Raw genomic sequence first — 22,273 nt, forward strand, 5'->3', positions numbered from 1 at the left:
CCCTACCTCTACGGAAGCACAGTTCCCGCTCAGCCCAGTCAAAGCTATTCGCTGCTCTGGCACCCCAATGGTGGAACAAGCTCCCCCACGACGCCAGGACAGCGGAGTCACTGACCACCTTCCGGAGACACTTGAAACCGCACCTCTTTAAGGAATACCTGGAATAGTATAACAGTAATCCTTCTACACCCCCCCCCCCCCCCCCCAATAAAAAAAAATTGGTTGTCTCACTGGCTATCCTAAGTTGAATGTACCAATTTGTAAGTCGCTCTGGATAAGAGCGTCTGCTAAATGACTTAAATGTAAATGAACTGGAACATAATGAGGTCAAATGTAAATGTGGGATATAAGCCTGCCTAGTATCTACAATTCCATTAAGACTCCCTCTGACAAATCACAAACGCACTGCCCTCTTAATTCATTTTGTCATCTAACATGGCATGTTAATATGCTTTAGCCCAATAAAATGATATTAACTTGTCACATAAAGGTAAAAAATATACTGTGAGGAAATTAATGTGATGCTGTAATGTTAACTGAAACTCTAGGGGGCTAACTGTTATTGTACTGTAATAGGTCGTTTGAAAGGCTTCCGCATATCACTGTTGTGCATTGTTTTACTATATACAGATGGAGTTTTAAGTAAACTAAGCTTAGGTAATACATGCTTGGGAGACAGTCGTATTTACAGTTTCCTTACATATCATGCAAACTTGACCCTCTGGTGGTCTGTCAATACAATACTTTTAACTGCTTTAAAATACCTTTAACAATATCTGTTCATTCAAACATCACATGAGCATACACCCTCTTAATAAATATTTCAATAGTGTAGTAAAACCCAATGCATTAAACAATAAATAGTTTGAAAAAAGATACTATCTACTGTATGTAGATAGTTTGACAAAATATACATGGCAATGTTACATCTCAATGTCACAGTGGTTTGGCTTCACTTTGAACCAAGATTTGTCATCTAGCGACAGAATTTTGTGTTTGATAAGATAAAGTTTGTCCTTTGATTTGTCCTTTATACTGATTTGTCCTTTATACTGATCTGACCACCTTTACTCTCTTATTGAAAGCGAGGCTGGGGTGAAATCCATTTCAATTTCATGAAATTGAATTTATAGGGTAAAAAATCCCCAATACGTCATTTTCAATTGACCAGAATTGAAATAGAATTTACTCCAACTCTGGTAAGGCTTTGTAAAGTTGAAAAGACAGTATATCACTATTAATATGTCTGAGAAAAGCTCTATTCATCTCTACTTATGAGTTAGATAGGCTGACGTTCAGTTTCCTCTAAAGAAATAGGAGTATGCAAACTCTCTATGAACTAACCTGAGTGAAGAAGAGGAATAGAGACATTGTACAGTAGGGCATCTCAAGACTCTACCCTCATATGGGATTTTGTTCCAGAGATGTGTTACAGGAGTGGGTCGCAGTTCCGGAGCGTCCTACTTGGTGTCATCCTCCGACAACCTTAGGCACCTCCTCACTCACAGTCGGGACTAATTATCTGCCTATTGGTGTCACCTGTGTCTATCTGATTCACCTGTGTATTTATGCCCTCACTTCCCTGTGTTCCCTTGCTCAGTTTTCTCTGCTAGTTCCTTAATGTCAAGCAGTACGTATCAGTGTCGGATCACGTGAATGAGTTACAGGTACTCGAGAAGTGTTCTCCCTGTGTCATTGTGTTTTTCCAGTCAGAGTTAGTATTTTGTATTGTTTGCTGTCAGCCTGTTTTTTGGAGACCTATGTGCTCCTCATGTTTTTGTGAATAGTCCGTTGTTTTGTATCCTGGCTTTTGGACCACCAGTAAAGATCCTTGTTTCACCATCCCTGCCTACTGTCTATCCTGCACCGCATCTGGGTCACACCTCACACCAATCCTTACAGAGATGCACTTAATTAAAGCACCCTGTGGCATTTTGACTGTAAACACAGAATCTGATTGTACGGATTGAGATGAAATTAAGACTTGGAAAAACAATATAATAATTTATGTACAAAAGTCCCTTGTATATAAGGGTGATATTTGATCATAGGCATTGAACAGCATAAAATATACAGTAGTACTAAGGGAGGGGGATGGAGCAGGAGGACTCCATGTTGACATTGGTGGGACTGTGCCTAGACACCTTGGGAGGTTACTGCTGCTTAATATTCTTTGGCACCTCCATTCCTGTTAGTAGGGTGACCTGCGAAGGACAAACATTACCAAATGAGATCATGACAGATTAAGATGCTGACTCAAGGTCCAGGATTTGAACCACAGAGCTCATTAACTCAACATAATGTATATTTGCTGGTAAGGAAGAATTGAAAAAAATATATGTGCACAGCCTACGCAGTTTAGCATATCCTTAATCTGGAGATTAATTTCATTTCTAAATTAAGCCTATAATCCTTGAATTTCGAGACAAAAGAATCTGAATGAATTTCTGAAATCTAAGCAGCTCTGTCTGACTGTCAGTGCTCACCTGGACATTCCTGTTGATGCTGACGGCAGGCATGAAGACTCCCTCCAGGTTCTCGAAGGCCACAGGGCCATGCTGCTCTTTGTTGATGAAGAACGTTAGAGTGTGCTTGTTCAGGTCCAGCAGGATGCCCACAGTGGCACCCTTGGAGATGCCCCCCTCGGCCCTGCAGAACACACACACACAGAATCTAGGCCTAATGTACCATATTAAAACAGATCACACAGGCCCTTTGAGAGTGGTCTGGGATCTCTGATGGGTAGAGGGATCCCAATGAGTCCAAATACAGTTTGGAGCAAATGGCTTTGAGCGCTTAATCGTTTTCTCTATTCAAGACATTAGATTTGACCTAATTGCTAAATCTTTCGTGTTTGTATGTAGGCTATGTGTGAATTGATGTCCAGTAAATCCCTAATATATTTGGAATACTTGTAGTTCAACAAATGTATGAAAACAGTCCCAAGCTTCTCCTTCAGGGTGTATAGCTTTTCTCCATTCCAATTGAATAAAGGAAAAAACATTTGGCACTAAGTAAATAAATGCATCTATATCCAAACAGCTTAAATACTTTTGCAGTGCAAAGCTGTAAGTAAATAGTTACACTCAAACCAGTCAACTCATTGGAAACCCCAAAAGCCAGCAGTGTTTTTGTTTTTGAGAGTGAGCAGCTCAAACAACAAAATGGTGGTAGTGTGAAAGTATGCCCCCAGTCAAACAGCTATGTCACAAAGCTACTGGGCTCTACAGGGGGTTGCAGAGAAAGGTTAGGCTAAAGAAACAAATGAGCAGGATTGCAGCACGATCAGCCTTTGATGATTACCTGACATACAGTACATGTATTGCTGGCACTTTAATGAGTGAAATGAGTGAGTCATTGTGGTTGATAGGCTCCAACGTAACAGCTGACAGGAAGATAAATAATGAGGGTGAAGAAACAAAAAGATGATGTGCTATGTAAGACAAAAACAGGGAAACTTTTTAATCAGCTACTGAAAATAGTAACTACTACTGTATTATTGCTTTAACGAGGAAGGAGGATTCTGCTCTGTATATTCATGTCCCTGGGGCTACTGTAGATTGCTAAGCCTGTGGCCTCTTCGTCTTTGAATCTATGTATAATAGTACTCTATGTTACTCGGTGTAAAATTACATCAAAATGGATATTCACTAAAGATAAGAGCACTGCCCTGAGAATAAACTCTTCCATTTCCAACTAACTGCCTGCCAAGTATTGTAAGTGCGTACTTGTGTTATTCCTGACAGTATGACACACAAAGCACATGATGGTTATTTCTAAACTCTGAAGCTGTGGAGGAGCAGGAGTCAGCCTTCCACCCCAGAGATGTGTCACCTACCTGTTGGTGTGGGAGTTGTTGTGCATGAACCAGCTGCGGTTGTTGTCCACGTACATGGCCCAGGCCTTATCATCCTTCCCCAGCATCATGTCCTTCATCGTGTTGATCCTCGCCACCCCGAACGCCGGGTCTGGGTGGTTGTCATAGCGATCCACCCTGAGCTCCCAGTAATGGACCCCCTTTGAGAAGGCGGCTGTCCCCAGGACCACACGGTCATCATAGCTGTTGCAGCTCACCGTCTGGTTCTCATTGGTCAACACGATGTCCCTGTGAGCCGAGGTGGGGTCGAAGGTGAACCAGGCCACTGCAGGAGAGACAAAGTAGAGTAGTAGGATGAGTCAGAGAGAAATAAGAGCATTTCCAGGTCTCTAGGCCATGGCTGTCTGAGTGAACCTCAGTGGAGGATGGAGCCCCATGAGAGCATGAAACATGATGCTATTATAGAACAGCATGGTCAGCTAGTACCACATGCTGGGCTGCATCCTGTGAGATGACACATGAAATATTCACAAAGCACCCCAATGAAACATTCTACTTCTCATTTAAAAGTCAAGCACTGGATTCATTTTCATTCAGCAGTACTTTGCCCATAAGGCACTGCTGTGTCAAATCATTGCAGTGTATTGCTTCAATTAGCCCCATTCCTCAGACAGGCACTGCTATGTTAGAATAAACAGTTATCTGGCACACGACAGGCACTTGCTAAGGCCTCCACATGCAGATATCCATTGTTATTGCAGCTGGCAGAGCCAGAGCTGGAGCCGCCTGTACTCTGCTCAGTCTAAACTCTCTGTCAGCTGTCAGCGCATTGCCGTGCTCTCCCTGTCCATCCCGCCACTCCCCATCCCAGCCTTAAACTCAATCAATGGCATCAACAGCCTATTCTCTCTCCCTCTCCTCCCTCTCTCTGTCCTCCCATTACTGGGATGGGGAGTGGAGGGATGGACAGGGAGAGCACGGCAATGCGCTGACAGCTGGCAGGCTAGAGTAATCACAGTCTGGCACGCGCTAGCTGTGATGCTTTGCTAAACTGCGAGACCACTTCCACTGTCTGTCAGCACTATATCAGGACTGGACACCTCTTTAGTGGAGCTCCTTCAGCTCTGGCTCTGGCATGGCGCGGCCTGGTGTTAACTGCTCTAAACCAGGAGGTTTCTGGGGACCCGGAGCTGGCTAGTACCACCGCACCCAGCCAGGACAGTGACAGATTGCACCAGTCGCCTTATATTAAAGCGGAATCTGGGATGCCATTGCTGTGGATTAGAACTCCGTCGTTAAGGACACGAGCGTTGATGGGAGGGCGAGGCTCTGTCGGTAAACAGCAGGCCTGGATGTCCCAGAGGACTAGCTCGGCTCAGCAGCAGTGAATACAGAGTATCATACTGCACCCTGGGCACGAATTAAGCCTGGTGTCCCCTGGTCCCCAGTTGGGGGGGGCAGGGGGGTCTTCCCTTCCTTCCCTTTCATGTCTACAGTTAGGTCAACACAAAGTGAGAGAATACAGAACACCCACCATCAGATGTCTTCAGCACCACAGTCTTGCTATAGGGCCCCACCCCGGTGGAGTTGTAGGCCTTGACTCTGGCATTGTAGGAGCTGTTGAAGTGGAGGCCGTCCACGGTGCACACGGTCTCCTTCCCTACATACACCTCCTGGGACACAGAGACATACAGTACAGCACAGGACCATCTGGCGTTAGTTAGAGCTCTGACTGCAGCATGTGCACTATGAATAATAAAATATGCAGTAGAGGCGACAACTGTTATCTATAGGAAACGGGTGTGACACCTACTCCACATAGAATTACATTGGAACTGTGTTACGCATATTGAAATGAGCCTGGCTAAATAAAATACATCTCATACAAACCTTTCATTGCATAATGAGCATCAAACGTTTACATTCTTTGACTTAATCTACTGTTAAAACACCAGAGAGTGAAGTGCTCCATCCTAGTGACAGACTACATGGAGTGTCCAACATGATGACATACACTTTCTCTAATGTGTGAAGTGAAGGATTATCTGACCCTGTATTGCCCTCCGTTGCCGTCGTCCAGCTCCAGGATGTAGCCTTCGATGGGATTACTAGGTGGCACAGTGACCCTCCAGGCCAGGGTGGAACTGTTGTTGCGGGTGCAGCACTTCTCCAGCTGCAGCAGGGGGGCCGGGGGCACCGTGGCAGACTCCACTGGAATAGAAATGGATGGCAGGAACACCAAAGAGGAGTTAACTATCTAATCTATCTCTGCATGGATAGGTAGTGTTTGATAGTTGTTGTTGTCAGCCAGGTGAGAATATTAAAAGGGAAGAGTGTTGTAAATCATGCATGGGAGGACAGCACGGTCGGAACCACTCTATCCACCTTAACGTGGTGGGCTGTTGTGAGCTGGCAGGGCTAAAGGACGGAAAGGGAAAAACTTGGATTTGGATGATCATATAGCAACTCGGAAATACCTCCTGCGCTCTCCGTCTCTTTCAATCCACCTGCATGCATTTGTTTCAATAATGGAGTCTCCTGAATATCTGAAACATGATATTGGACATGGGTTGATGTCTGGTGCTTGACTTAGTTTGCAACATAATGGAGCTGATCAACTACTGTGCTTTCTCAGGAGAATGCTGGGTCATTTTCCCATGGTTTCAAATCACATTTGGTTTTGTATGACGTTGTATTTGGAACAGACTAAATTGGTAACTGTGTATTGGAAAATCTTGTCTGCTTCAGTAGACAGATATGGAAAAGCGTTGGAGCGAATTGAAATACATCTTTGTTTATATGAAAAATATATCCTGGTATTCTAGGACATTGCCAGGGGATATACTGTACACTATAAATCTTCCTCAGGTTTACTCAAGCACAATATTTAAATAGACTAATGAATCCAGGCTCTGTCGTAGCCGGCCGCGACCGGGAGACCCATGGGGCGGCGCGCAATTGGCCCAGCGTCGTCCAGGGTAGGGGAGGGAATGGCCGGCAGGGATGTAGCTCAGTTGATAGAGCATGGCGTTTGCAACGCCAGCGTTGTGGGTTCGATTCCCACTGGGGGTATGAAAAAAAAATTATGTATGCACTAACTGTAAGTTGCTCTGGATAAGAGCATCTGCTAAATGACTAAAATGTAAATGTAAAAAATTGCTGTGGACATCGGATACTCAGAATATCACATCAACTAAGTATTTGGAGTGTGAAACATGGAGACCTTTCTGGTCAGTTTTGCTAAAGCCTTTCTACCTATTCACCAAGCTATAAAGCACAGAATGAGTACAGGTGATGCATATCACAAGAGACAAGAGTGTCTACTTAACTGATGAACAGCCATACAAAAATACATTACAGGCACACTTGAAAGATGAGTCCACTGCAAGACTATCTAACAATGTAACAATATACTCTATGAAAATGTGTACGAATAGACTCACACTACACAAACAGATGCAAGTATATGAATATGACTTAGAAATTGGATAAAAAGTTAACATATATTGGTTACCTTTGCTCTGGACAAAGTCCAGCTGTAGTATGTTCTGCAGCAGGGGGTCGGTGTTCAGGGTCAGGTCAAACTCAGGGCCCACCTTGGGCTCCAGAGCCCCTTTGACCCACTGGTCCTGAGACGACGTCACACGTTTGATCAGCGCATCTGAGATCTACACAGAAACACACAACAGGAGAGAACAGCTTCAAACCAGCTCCTCTAAAAGGTTCAGCTACAGCGTAATATACTATTACAAAGTGCAATATGGTTTTAATTGACTTTTTATGGTTTCTCTGAGGCTTTGTGCTTCTGGAAAAATGCCAGCTGGAAATGTACTGCATTTAGGAATAGCCAGCCATGTAGGTTAACAGCTTTTGTAAGGATTTATACAAGCTTTTATGATACAGAGCACAGATTTTGTTCAGGGGGTATAAGAAACTGTACAATCAATACATCATAAACATTTCAAGGGGGGAGGGAAGCACCAATTTACAGAAGAGAGTCTTTCATCTCTATTTCGTCTTATTCAGACCGTTCCTTTAAAAAGACCAGGAGAATCAATGGCTTCCAGCTAATGGTGAGGGGAACTAAATATGACAAGTCAACGTTTAACTCGATGAGGGTGTCATATACCAATGTTAACCATTATCAGGTTAACCTTTATCAGTGCAAGTCAACAAGTATTGGTTTGGGATGACCTATTTATTACCTATTAAGTATCAATATCTTCTGTAGCTCAGCTGGTAGAGCACGGCGCTTGTAACGCCAAGGTAGTGGGTTCGATCCCCGGGACCACCCATACACAAAAATGTATGCACGCACGACTGTAAGTCGCTTTGGATAAAAGCGTCTGCTAAATGGCTTATTATTATTATTCATCCACATTTAGCCAACAACACATTTTAATCAACATCTTGCTACAAGCTTATCATATGCACTCTGAATCAATATTTATCAGTATAGTAAAATATATAAGCGGTTCTTTCAAAGGTCTTGATGTTAAGAATTTTTATGGATAGAGTTTTCTGATGATCTTTAAATGATTTGTTTTGAACCCGTTTTAGGAAAGGTAGTTATTGGCCTTAGCATTTAGCAGTAGGAGACAGGGACAGCTGAGGGGAATGTGAGGGAAGTCTCCACTGCCAGAGAGGCAGGCAGGCAGGCTAGCCTCATCCACAGCCTTCTACTAGCAGAGCTCCAGCCCCATTCATCCATACATCACTACTGTACCTGCAGGAAGCCACTGGGGTCGTTCTCTTTGATCACCTCCAGACAGTACTCCATCATGCCCGTGGTCTGACGCAGCTTAATAGTGCAGTGAGTGATCTGGTCACGCACCACCTGAACACAGGAGAAGCCAGGAGGATACAGACGGGCACCTTTTAATGTAATATTAATACTGGGCAGGCATTTCACACACACATACACACACACTCACACAGACACACACACACATGCACACGCACGTGTACACACACATACCCATACACACACACACACACACACACACACACACACACACGTTCTTCCTTTTGGCTAAACACAAAGCACTGGGGAAAAGGGATTTGGGCCGGTGTCAAAGCCATTCATTCACAGCTAATTAAAATTCAGTGGACTGTCAACATTTTATGAGCCTTTGTTTGGGTAGACAACTTATATTGCTCATGTGTTTAACTTATCTTTGCATTTTTGTGGAAAAGTATGCGTTTTTGTGAAAAATTATTAATTTTTGTGTTCGTAAGATTATAAATGAAAAGGTCTGAAAAGGTTGATTAAAATTATTTAATCACTCTATTATCAAATTAAGCCTTAGAATTAAAAACGAATCTAATAAATAATTAGATTAAGCCACTGACACATTCAGGCCATTAGCCTATCATTAATTAAATGTTCATAAATTATTCACCTGTCAACCGGTTTCATTATTGAAATAAATCCATGAAAAATATGAAAAATGTAGTAAGCATAAAATTAGCATTCCTGAAGGACAGACAGAATAAAATAACAACAAATATAAACAGACCAGAGAACAGTCTGGAACAGTCATGTCTATCAAATCATAATTAATATGCATTAGGTAAATCCAATTATATATAACTCAGATTGAATTGAATATATAATCCTCACATCATGCAACATTAAAACAATGCCAATCCAGCGGTCTATGGATTATGCCTGGACTAGACTGTCACGAGTCACATGAAATTACTCTCTCGCTGGGAATGTGTAGTGTGGCGAAAGAGACCACTGATAAAAAATACTGCTGACAGATTAATGGCTCGGAATAAATGAATTAGAGTAGAAACTGACCTTCACCGGCACACACTGCCACAAACATAACACTTCAGACTATTGAACAAGAGGAAACAAATGCCTTCCTGTTGGGATTACATTATTTAAAAAAGCACATATTAGTGGATTTGATGATAAAAACAGCTGTAGTACACAGCGTTGTACGAGATCATCAGTTTCTTGGTAGTTTCTCGCATGGAATAGCCTTCATTTCTCAGAACAAGAACAGACTGACGAGTTTCAGAAGAAAGTTCTTTGATTCTGGCCATTTTGAGCCTGTAATCGAACCCACAATTGCTGATGCTCCAGATACTCAACTCGTCTCAAGAAGGCCAGTTTTATTGCTTTTTTAAACAGCACAACCGTTTTCAGCTGTGCTAACATAATTGCAAAAGGGTTTTCTAATGTTCAATTAGCCTTTTAAAATGATAAATTTGGATTAGTAAACACAACATGCCATTGGAACACAGGACTGATGGTTGCTGATAATGGGCCTCTGTACGCCTATGTAGATATTCCATAAAAAATCAGCAGTTTCCAGCTACAATAGCCATTTACAACATGAACAATGTCTACACTGTATTTCTGATCAATTTGGTGTTATTTTAATGGACAAAAAAATAGCTTTTCTTTCGAAAACAAGGACATTTCTAAGTGACCCCAAACTTTTGAACGGTAGTGTATGTGTAACTGATAGATACACACACGCACACTACATGTTCATGTTTTTAAATGTATGTAAATTGTAAAGTATTTTGTCTGTAATGTATTTTTCGTTTTGTGTCGGACCCCAATAAGACTAGTTGTCGCCATTGACATTGGCTAATGGTGATCCTAAAAAACTAAATAAATCCAAGTTAATCACCAACCATCTATCTCCACCATACTGTGGGAGATCAAATTAAATTGATCCCGAATGCTGTCACGACAGCAGTTTGGTAAAAGCCAGACAATTGCTCTTTACTGACTTTACCATATGGTCGTGTACTAAACTCCATAAAACTCTTGTTTTCCCACTGTAATCTTCTGAAAGGGACACATCAGTTTGACAGCCTTTATCATAGGGAAATGAAGATAGCTTTTTTTCTGCTGTGTGATGCTGCAGCAGTCCTAGCTGCTCTTCAGCTTCAGCCCTGCTAAACACAACAGCTGTCCTCTGGAGCCCCAAACCCCCAGCCGGCACATTGAGCCTGGGCATGGATCCATGTGACCCACTAAGAACTTAACACCAGCCAGCCTGCAGGCCCAGGCCCACCCCTCAGCTGGACAGGGAGGCGGAGAGGAGAGAGATCTGCTTCCAGATGCACCTCGACCTGGGCCAAGACAAGTGTGCAACCTTGGATGCCCTTTGTGTCTAGAAAGAGCTGCCAGCTGAGGTAAAAGATTCAGTCTATCACTACTTAGGGTTGTATTATTAATAATGTTTATCTATTGATCATATGTGTTAAGTGTGCAAAGTATAGTTAACATATTTGATGCAGAGAGAGTACTGTGATTATTGTTATCAATAAACCATGGCCCTGCTGTGTTTGTCAGCCTATCTGAATTCTACCAACTGTATGTTACAGTCAACATAACCTTGTCCCCAGGCTAATTGTGCACAGTACAATCTGAGCTTGGGAAGAAGTGTCTGGGGCAGTCAACATGACGTTCCCATCCATCAGCCGCTGCAGCGTCCACCCCTCTGACCCACCTTGAGCTTGTACTCCCTCTCCTTGGTGACCTTGGTGAGGAGCTTGGCTTTCTGCCGCGTCAGAGCCTCGATCAGGGCATCACACTGAGCCACCAAGCAGGCCTCGAACTCCACCCCGTTCTCCTGCCAGGGACACAACACAACACATCGCTCAATGACAGAACAGGGAGGTACGGGAAGGTACAGGGTGCTAGGGCCAGGCACAGAGGGGACGGAGGGGCAAGGACACTAGCGGACTGCATATGATAACACCACAGTGATTGCTGCTAAATCTTCCATCATTGCCACTGCATATCAATAATTTATCTAAGCGCAGATGAGGCCTGAGATAGTGAATGATAATCTAGCAACACTCTGCAATCGGTTCAAGGATGAGGAAAATGGTTAGAGACTCTAACTCTACTGAGCTGAGCAGAGCTGGGATTTTACTCAAATACAATCCCCTCAACCCCAGAATAAGAGTCTTAATACACAGCATTGCTGTGACTGATAAGACATGGCAGTGCAGTAAGAGTATAAAAGCTATGATTGGCTGGGGTAGTCCCTGTGGACAGCAGCCCTTTCCTGCTTTAGCTGTGAGCGTGGTCGCAAACAGATACTTTTGTTCCCAGCCAGGTGATAAGAAGTGCTTTAGATGTAGTGCCAGTCTAAACCCAAAAATACCTTCTATAATCCCCATGAGTTCGTTGCAGAATAAAAAGAGTCCAGGAAGTGACATTGTATGAATCTGGAGCATCATACCTCTTTCTTTTTAGTATTTGTTAAAGCTGACAGGCACAGGTAAGTAGGTTATGGGGAATACAGGTTAAATTGATATTTCAATACATGTTGATATTCCCATTGGATTTACAAGACACGTAATCGAAAAGAGAATGTTACCTGTATCTGCTGAAGCATGTTCTTCAACTGCATCAGGAATTCCTTGGCATCCTTGGCTTTATCCGACACACCATTCAAAGCTTGGGAGAGTTGACACTGTAAATGAAAAACTGGCAATTATTCATCCAAAACAAATCAAAACACTCTCCGTGTCACTTCTCTAACATGTTATGATTAAAGCCAATTGTTCCAGAAATATACAGTATGGGCAGTAATTTAAAATAATTAACACCGTACTCAAGCCCAACCACACAGCAACGACCTCTGAGGTTATAGTAATCAAGGAGATTACAAATTCAAACGAGGGCCTCAAAACCACGTTTAGAGGTCAAACCCTCACCTTGTAGTCCTATAATCATTTGACATTTTTTTTCTATCTTTCAGCAGATCTGCTCTGAGCTAAGGCTCATGGACCATGAGTGATGGGTAATCATGGTGTACACCAACCCTGCTGTGATCAATCTGGCCCGGATCCACACCTCCCTCCTCTCACCTCCCTCCCGCTCCTCCCACCTGCTCCTATTCCTCTGGGCTCAGTCAGGGCTTCTCTGGGGCTGGGCCTCTGTGGGCCGCATGCGTCGGTTCAGGAGGGACACAAATCAAGCCAGCCCGCCACGGTCCATTAATGTGCCATCTGGCCCAGCAAGCTGTCTGTCCGCGCCGCTAACAAGGGGATGAGGGATTCCACTCCCGTGCGGTTTCGTTCCACCAGGGCCCCAGCCACAACTCCATACAAGACATGGGGGCAGTACCAGCCCAGTGTTTGTCGGCTCAGCCCTTTTTCTCTCTGTGACACTGTGTCAGGGTGACCTCCAGGGGTCAGGGGGAGGGGGCTGGCGGCCCTCCTATGGGGAGAGAGCCTGTCACTCGACAACCTCCAGCATATCACCAATTAAGGTCCTATCACTGGGTTGTGCTCGTTTATCCTGACAGTGTATAATGTGAGAGTTTGATTCAATATGGACAGGAAGGATGCTACTGCTCAATATGAAAAAATTATCAAGGGGCCCATATCTTCAAGGTTTTATCAGTCTTGTCATGAACCCCCTTGTAAGATGTAGTTATTCTTTATGAGCTAATATTAAACTTCAGTGTAATTAAGATCGGGATGCTGCCCTCGTGTGGCTCAGAACTGGCAGTGATCTCATTACTAAGGATGACAGGTCAGTTATAGCAGGAGGAGAAACCTGTTGTGAAGTAATTAGAGTAATATCCCACTGGGCACAGTCATCAATTCAACATCTATTCCACGTTGGTGCAACGTAATTTCATTAAAATGACGTGAAAACAGCGTTGATTCAACCAGTGTGTGCTCAGTGGGATGGGTCATAAGATGAAAGGTGAGGCTCTATTACTCGTTAAAGAGGATTTAAATTACTCATTTTTTAAAATGTACCCTTTATTGTAAATGTATTTCCTCCAGAAAAAAAGGAAGAGACATCCTTTTTCCTGTCAGCAGCATTCTTCCTCTACAAGGGACAAGTGCTGTTATCTTATTATCTGATGCAATAAAGAGCCCCAGTAATGTCATCAGAGAGAGAGCACTTAAGTAATGTGCATGACATTCAAGAGCAGAGGCTTTCAGTAGGGGAGGAGCTGTGTTATGAATTTCTAGCCCAGTGTTTGGGGATCGGAGTAAGACAATACAAAGCTGCAGTGTCGATCTGCGGTGTTGACCTTGATTCCAAATGGGTCCTTAGGGACACGCCAGGAGGCCTGGGTCAGATTCAGGAAGTCCCACCGCCTCCACCTCTTTCCCCTCTTTTTCCTCCATCTCCTCCCTCACTCAGCAGCTGTGTCATTAGCTCTCCACATCTGGATGAGAGCAGAACCAATCTCCCTCCCCTGCTCAGCCTCACACAAATCCTCTGGCTGTGTGGCACACTGCTCCACCACTGATATTTTACAACATGTCCACAACAGCCATCACAGCCCCAACACAGCCCAGCACAGCACAGCCCCGCTACACCAAGGCCATTGTTTCGTTTGAAGCATGGCATCAGAGAGAATGCACACGCTGCCAGGCAAAATTAGGAACAACCCAAATAAACCATGAAATCAGAGCACACCCAATATTTACCAGTATAGGAAAATCTCCAGAGGATGATTCAATTGAACATGTAATAAAATTCAGATTGCCTTAACAATTGATCAAATATTTATAGGATTTGCTACATGAATATATTGTATGTATGAATATGCAGAATATGGACACATTTCATGATATTAAAACCAGTACAAATTACATTTGCAAGGAATAATTCATTATTTAATTTTTTTCATACTAAGTGACAGTTACAATCATTGATAATTGCAAATTATAACATCTATTTGCGATATCACATATTGTAAAGCGTGTTACATATATTTCAAAAGGTAGAGTAATTTTATCCATTAGGCCTCATTTTGAGCAAAAGTCTGGTAACTTGCCTCCATGTATCCATGGTAACCCTTGAAGTATGTGCACACAGCACTACACAAAGGTCTTGCCCAAGCACTCATTCTTGCCTCTAAAAATAGCTCAAAAATATTATCCTGTTCCTATGCCTTCGGTTACAGTAGTTGCACACATATAGTATACTCGTCCTTTATGCCTGGCTCTCCCATCACCAAACGCTTATTCAACACAACATGGACCAAGTCTAGTCTACTAGGTACTAGGCAGCTAGAATATGGCACAGCACACATATTCAATGGGATGGGAGATACTGCACGGTACATTAACCTACATTCTGGAGCCAACGCCATTGCAGGGTCTGGGAGAGAGGCTCTGTATGCCTGAGGTAGCAGAACAACCTGTCATCTGCTACAATGCTACAGTACCATCTGTATCTAGGCTAGCCAGTCAGCCAGCTGACCCAGCCAGACTCTGTGCTCTAACTGAGCTAACCACTTCCTGTACTGTACTGTACAAGCTGGGGGCATCCTCTCCTATATTCATCTCTTTCAATGGCCAAAACCACATCTATTCTTATCCACATAACGGCACTGGAATGTATCCCCATCCTCCATTATCCAATAGTACTCTACACATGCGTTGATCGGATTCTATCCATGACTCTGATGTACATACTGTACATTGGTCCATAAATAGGTTGATGTAGTCAAAATGTAGGCCTTCCCAATATGTCATCCTCTCTCTTAATGACAGGATCACAAACCCATTTAACAAAATGTGGAATTGAACAGAGAGGAATCATGGTTTCTTTCATATCCTGAAAGGTTCGTTGTGGCCATTTATAATGTGCAGTATTTGGGAATTCAGGACAAAACTAAAGGAGCTGAGTCAGTTGTAGTGTTGAGCGATTAATGCTTTTTGAGGTCAGTTCGGTTTCAGTTCGATTCTAAAAAAATTATGACGTTTTTTCAATTTCGGATTCAATAATTGTTTTAAACATGAAATGCACTATGCATTATGTGGAATGAATGCTGTAACAACACAGAATAAAACAATTAATACAAGTCCCATGATGGTAGTGACTGCCCATTACTGCTTTTCACTTATTAACCATCATTTATTTACATTACTTTAATAAAATATTTCAGTTGTTGTGTATTAAACATTTGTTTTATTTGATGACTTTATTATTTCATTCCAAGTCATCATCTCATCTCTATAGAGCTGCTGCATATGCTGTCTGACAAAGTCACTATTTTAGTAGTTCTTCAAAGTAAATAAGGCATACTTTTATGACTGCTGAATACCAACTATCAATCATGTATTTTCAGGTAGAGATACAGTAGCTCGCGAAGCAACTTCTCTCTATTCCTCTTAATCATCTTCTGTCTATTCACTGATGTCGGTCAATACGTTTTTTAAAGTTTTACCCACATAAAAATTAACCCACATTTCTGTTAATCGCTCAGTACCAGTCGGTTGTAACACTCTATTTGACAGCTTGATTTTTCATCAGGTCGGCGAGCTGCCCTTCACTAGACTTGGCAGGGACCAATTGTCCATGCCTGCTGAAGCCTGGTGAGCAATGCCCTGGCCTAGTGTATGCATGTGCAGAGTTTGGGACCAGTGTGTAGTGTGTGTGCGGGGTGCTTTAAATATACTGTATGCTGAATCTGGGTGTTTCTGCTTGGCTGCCCACAGGACATCCATAGGAAACTTCACTACTGTGACTTTCCATCCAATCTCTTATCTGCGGCTTATCTGCTAGTAAATACATATTCACGATGTATTCCTAGCAAGCATTTTTGTCACTCACTCACAGTGTCACTGTTAAAGGGGTGACAAATGTCATTGATACCCTAAGGCAGTCCCTTGTTTTCCGTTTGTTTCATTTGACATACTGTAAATAACATAAACATAACTTGACATTACTTTCAAATCATGTTTGTAAAAGCATCACCCAAGGAGGAATATAAGATTGACTACTGAAGGTCAAGCAAAAACAAATGGGGGCTTATCGTTATTCGCACTAGTGTACACATGCTCTCTCATTCCCAGTGGACGTGGGTCTGATTTGAAGAATGAAACAGCCGCAGTCCGGTAGAGGTGTGTGCGTGCGTGTGTGCGTGCATGGATGCGTGCGTGAACGTTTGTTTGGGCTTTCAGTGCTGCTGATTAAGCTCTCCACAGACCGACTGTCCACACACACAGCACTCTGGATCTCTGCAGCATTGAGGATGACAATTGCCTCTGAGCCACAAGCCACAATCCATCTGTGGTTATAAAACAATCCTCAGAGGAGTAGCCGTTCTCTCTCTCTCCTTTTAACACTGCAATCACCAAGCCCTCCTACCCTAACTAACAGACTGGTTGTTGTATCTGTTCAACTGAGTTTTCTGTCAGCTCCTAGAAGAGGACAGTTGACAGGACAGCATGTCAGAGCTTGAGGGTGGATCTGGAGCTGTGGATGGGAATGTTTTGAATTAGTCCCCTGTGTCACAACAAAATCCCATCCAAGTGACAGTGGCATGGATAGCTGCCTGGTGCAGTGGAATCATTCAAGGGGAGGCATGCAAAGTAGACCCAACCCAACATCTAAAGTGAAGAGGGACAGTGTACCTTCAAGAGTACTCAGAGATAATTTGCCATAATAGTAGGCCAATACATTCATGTCCTCTTCATCAACAGCTACTGTCGCCCTCTCTCTCTCTCTCTCTCTCTCTCTCTCTCTCTCTCTCTCTCTCTCTCTCTCTCTCTCTCTCTCTCTCTCTTCTCTCTCTCTCTCTCTCTCTCTCTCCTCTCTCTCTCTCTCTCTCTCTCTCTCTCTCTCTCTCTCTCTCTCTCTCTCTCTCTCTCTCTCTCTCTCTCTCTCTCTCTCTCTCTCTCTCTCTCTCTCTCTCTCTCTCTCTCTCTCTCTCTCACACACTCCCTCCAACCTGAGCAGAGCTCACTTGACCATCCCATTCTTGTCAATACAGACTGTTGGCCATATAATACATCACAAAATGGACGGCATGCTGGAGTGTAATCGATCTCACTCAACGCCAGGAAATATATTAACTAAGCACTTCTGCATCTTGTATTTATAGGGCTCATCACTTATAAACATCGCTTCACACTTACAGTATGTGATTTTCAAGGTCCATTTGTGGGACAGTGATAAAGGTGAACTGAACTCATAACAACCCTTATCAGTGAGTGGGAAGGAGGCATGCTGTTTGATGGGAAGAATACCACAGGACTCTCCAAATCACACTAAATGTAAGATTAGTGACCCAGTTTGGCTTTTAATTTCATTTGTGAATTTGGGTGTGATAGCTCAATGTGCATCTCTACTGTCTATCATAGTCTCAGTCTGCCTATAGGCATTCCATGCCTGAGAGGAGGAGGAGCACTGAAAAGCTCTGAGTCATGGCCACCTACTCCTCTTCACCATGTAGTGGGAGCTGAGGAAACCATGGGGCATGTTACACAGCGCTGGTGACCTATTCACAAATTCAAATAGCAAACCCAGAGCTGTTGGCAGGAACAATCTGGGCCTGAAACTGGAGAACAGTGACCTGATACTGGTGAGTCAGGCTAGTGGGCTCATTTATTTTATTTCTCTGTGATAAGGCTATACAGTGTTGCTGCCTGATTACTGTAAGTAAAGGCTACCACTGATGCATTCAGTTGGTGTGATTTAAATGGCACTGATGACATCAGTGATGTGATGCTGTGGAGCAGCTTATTATGATGGTGCCCAAGGCCATCCCCACTGCCATCATCCTTACCTTGTGCTGTTTCCACATGGCAGCTAAAGGTTTTACATCATGACTCCCGTGATTGCCACCCTCAAGACACTTCATACACACTGGAGTCTTGCAGTTGACACAGTACATGCTAAAGTTCTCCATGTCATGGTCTGCACATGTTCCCTGTTTGCGTATGGTGCCGGCGGGCATCTGCTGGCCTCCAGCCGCGGGCGATTGGGTCGGTGGCACTAATCGATGTTTGGCCAGCGGTCCACGGGAAGGGTGGCATCGCTGCTGGCAAGGTGTGCAGTAAAACACGTCGCACTGTTCGCACATCACAGTGGCATCGACAGGGTTGCGGTCACACAGCTGACATTTCACGTTGGCAGAGCGGCTCTGTTGATAACGAGACACGATCGCCTCCAGTAGCCGGTTACGTGGGAAGCCCCTCAATCCCCGCTCATCCAGAGAGACACTACGGTGACAGAGAGGACAAGTTATGGAGCAGTGGCGGTGCACCAGAGTCGGAGGAAACACCCTTACCCCATTTGGAGACTTGATGCACGGCGTGTATGATCCATAGCCGCTGTCCGTTTCACTATACATGCTCATTTTGTCCATATCCAAATAATCGTAGTCTGAGTTCCCGGAGGCACGGCTATGCGGAGGTGTTTCGCCTTCTGGGGTCTGTACAATGATATTTCGGGCGCACGCCAAACACACATTGTGCGAGCAAGGTAAAAGAATAGGATCCTTGAAAAGAGAGCCGCAAACGGGGCATTTTAATTCTTCATCCATCATGTCTTCTATAAAAACGCTCCTCACACAGTACACAAGAGCAGCGATCAATGAAAACAGAGCAGCACTATTTGATACCGACAGCTCCCTTGACTGGTTTACGCAGGCGCGCGCGACGGGGTGTTTTGGCGTTGTAGTCCGAGTGGATGGGTTCTGCAAACGCATCTTCACAATAACAATTTCACTTTTAACAAAAAACTACAATACCCGTAATCCAAGTGAGCAGCCGTGAAAAGTATTGTGTAGGCTAGTCACACCTCGGTAGTAAATCTGTTATTAACCAGTATCTAACCCAAAGGGTAGCAGGCGCAGCTGCGCTGCACATTTCATAGGCTATTGAATGTGCAATGCATATGTTGGTGGTGATTTTATTTTATTTAGAGTTTCAACCTAATATTTTAATGAAATTCAGGATGCATATTCTGAATTACAGTTTTTCTCGATTGCTAAGACACATTTCTTGAAAGCTGCTCTCCTTTTCTCTTAACTGTGAACACAAAACCCAATTTTCAAGCTAAATTCACAAAACCTCAGACTCTTCTTGCAAAACCAAACTTTCACCTCAAAACAGTTCAATCTGTGCTCAAAACTGAACTATGTTGTCAAATCGTGCCCCGAGTCAATCAAAATAAAAAACACTACTGAACAGTCACTAAACACTACGTAGAAAAATAGAAAACACAATGCTCAGGACATGAAGCTGGAGAAATAAATGTTTATTGTTCACTGTAGGCTAAATGCATGTTGCAAAACAAAAACAACCTGTGCATTTAGCACTTGTACAAAAAGACAAAACAGAAATATTGTGCATTTACATGTAGCACTTGTAAAAACAAACAGAAATCTTATGCGTTTGCCACTTGTGTACAGTAAGCCCATGTAAAAATAAAGTACAAAAATATACAAATAAGTGCATTACTCAGCCACAGCATCATGTCTCCGTACTGGGTCAGGCCACAGGACTTCATCCACATCACAGGCCACATTTTGTCTGGCCAGGCAACGGGGGAAAAACCCCTGGCATGCCGTATCCAGGCTTGGCATGCCTCCACACCTATGTCACCACAGGCAAGTCCCATGGCTTGCAGGAGATTTACCCTGGTGTAAGGTTGGCGTTCATATACCTTCCACCGCCATGAGGAGAAGAATTCCTCAATGGGGTTTAGGAAAGGGGAGTACGGTGGAAGGCAAAGATTGATAAAACCTTGGTTCATATTGTACCACTCTCTAACCTGGAGGGCTCTGTGAAACTCACATTGTCCCAAACAACAACATAGATGGGATGCTCATCCTGCTGCCCTAACAAAGCATCTCGCATGTGATTGAGGAAAATGAGGAGCTGGTGAGTGTTGTAGGGCCCCAGGTTGGCATGATGGTGGACAACCCCATGATTGCTGATGGCAGCACATAATGTGACATTGCCACCACGCTGCCCAGGAACACCAACAATGGCCCGATGGCCAATCACATTACGGCCTCTCCTTCTCCTTTTGGTGAGATTAAACCCAGCTTCATCCATGTAGATGTATTGATGGGGTCTTTCCATTGCATCCAGTTGAAAAACCCTCTGTAGAAATAGATATAGTTTTGTAAGTGATACGGAAAAAGTGATTTAGGCCACTACAGTAAATCACTACTTAGAGTAATCAACATTGAATGTGTCTGGATATATGCCAACCTGTACATACTGGAATCTTTGCTCTTTGACTCTGTCTGAGTTGCGATCAAAGGGCACTCTGTATAGCTGTTTCATGCGCAGTCTGTTGCGCTTGAGGACACGATCAACAGTAGAGAGGCTGACACTGTTGATACCCTCAAAATGTAAATGGTCCTCAATGATCTTCTGCTGAATTTCGCTCAGTTTAATGGCATTTTTCTTACGGACCATATCAACAATTAGGGTCTCTTGGTGTGGGGAGAACATACCTGTCCTCCCACCCCCATGTGGCAGTCTTTCAATTCTACAAAAAGAGAACATGGAGTTACAAAAAATATACATGGAATAGTAGGCCTACAAACAGTTAGACCAACCCTCCATTACAATACTACAGTACATTGGTACAGTGATGTACTGAAACATATATTCACTTCCAGTATACTGTGGTACAGTATATAGTATGTCATACAGTAATTGCTGTCAACATTTACATACTGTACTATAATGTCAAAAAAAGGTAATTACCTGTTCTCTTCTCTAAATCTTCGGATTATGGTGGACACAGTGAATCTACTGATGTTTGGTTGTACCCTTTGTCCAGCCTCCCTCATGCTCATACCATGGACAAGAACATGGTCAATCACAGTAGCTCTGATTTCATCAGATATTACTGTTCTTTGTCTTCGCTGACCACCTCGACCACCTCGACCTCCTCTCACCACCCGAACTCTTCCTCTCAGATTTCTATCCATTGTAGGGCCTCACAAACTAGTGCTCTCTGAACTGGCTTACTGTATATGTTCCCTCACATCATTAGCCACAAGTGTGATCAATTTTGAGTTGTTGTGTTCAAGTGGTGATACCTGTGCTCTAATTGTGTTTGACTTTTGTCACATGTGCTCACCATTATGCAGCACGGGTGCATCACAATGAAAATGTGTTGGCAAGTTGTGTCTAAACAGGTGAAAAGTGCTTATGGTTTTGCCAAAAGAGTGATTGATTCAATCAGTGGGTTCAGGCAACTGAGCATTTGGTACAGACAATAGGGTTTAGTGTTTTAGCAATTGAGAAAAACTGTAATAAAATTGCCAATTTTCCCAGAACGTTTCCCTTTTCTCACTGATATATATAGGCAGAACTACACTATATATACACAAGTATGAGGACACCCCTTCAAATGAGTGGATTCGGCTATTTCAGCCACACCCGTTGCTAACAGGTGTATAAAATCGAGCACATAGTCATGTCCATAGTCCATAGATAAACGTTGGCAGTAGAATGGCCTTACTGAAGAGCTCAGTGACTTTCAACGTGGCACCATCATAGGATGCCACCGTCCCAACAAGTCAGTTCGTCAAATTTCTGCCCTGCTAGAGCTGCCCTGGACAACTGTAAGTGCTGTTATTGTGAAGTGGAAACGTCTAGGAGCAACAACGGCTCAACCACGAAGTGGTTGAACACACAAGCGCGTAGCGCATAGAAATCGTCTGTCCTCCGTTGCAACACTCA

At 43.4% G+C, this 22,273-nt stretch overlaps 1 protein-coding gene across 1 annotated transcript; it reads right to left on the reverse strand.

Moving 5' to 3' along the window:
* Positions 1–1,821: 1,821 nt before the first annotated feature.
* On the reverse strand, positions 1,822–19,205 carry LOC121548928 (E3 ubiquitin-protein ligase TRIM9-like). Its single transcript, XM_041860601.2, has 10 exons — positions 18,349–19,205; positions 12,178–12,273; positions 11,299–11,421; positions 8,544–8,654; positions 7,332–7,485; positions 5,868–6,028; positions 5,352–5,490; positions 3,839–4,142; positions 2,487–2,649; positions 1,822–2,204 (listed from the first exon to the last, which is right to left on the reverse strand). Exons 1-10 carry the CDS (start codon positions 19,108–19,110, stop codon positions 2,154–2,156), a joined length of 2,064 nt encoding a protein of 687 aa, XP_041716535.1. The 5' UTR covers positions 19,111–19,205; the 3' UTR covers positions 1,822–2,153.
* Positions 19,206–22,273: the final 3,068 nt, after the last annotated feature.

Source organism: Coregonus clupeaformis, chromosome 33 (assembly GCF_020615455.1).
Source record: "Coregonus clupeaformis isolate EN_2021a chromosome 33, ASM2061545v1, whole genome shotgun sequence".
In the NCBI taxonomy this organism is placed as follows: Eukaryota; Metazoa; Chordata; class Actinopteri; order Salmoniformes; family Salmonidae; genus Coregonus; species Coregonus clupeaformis.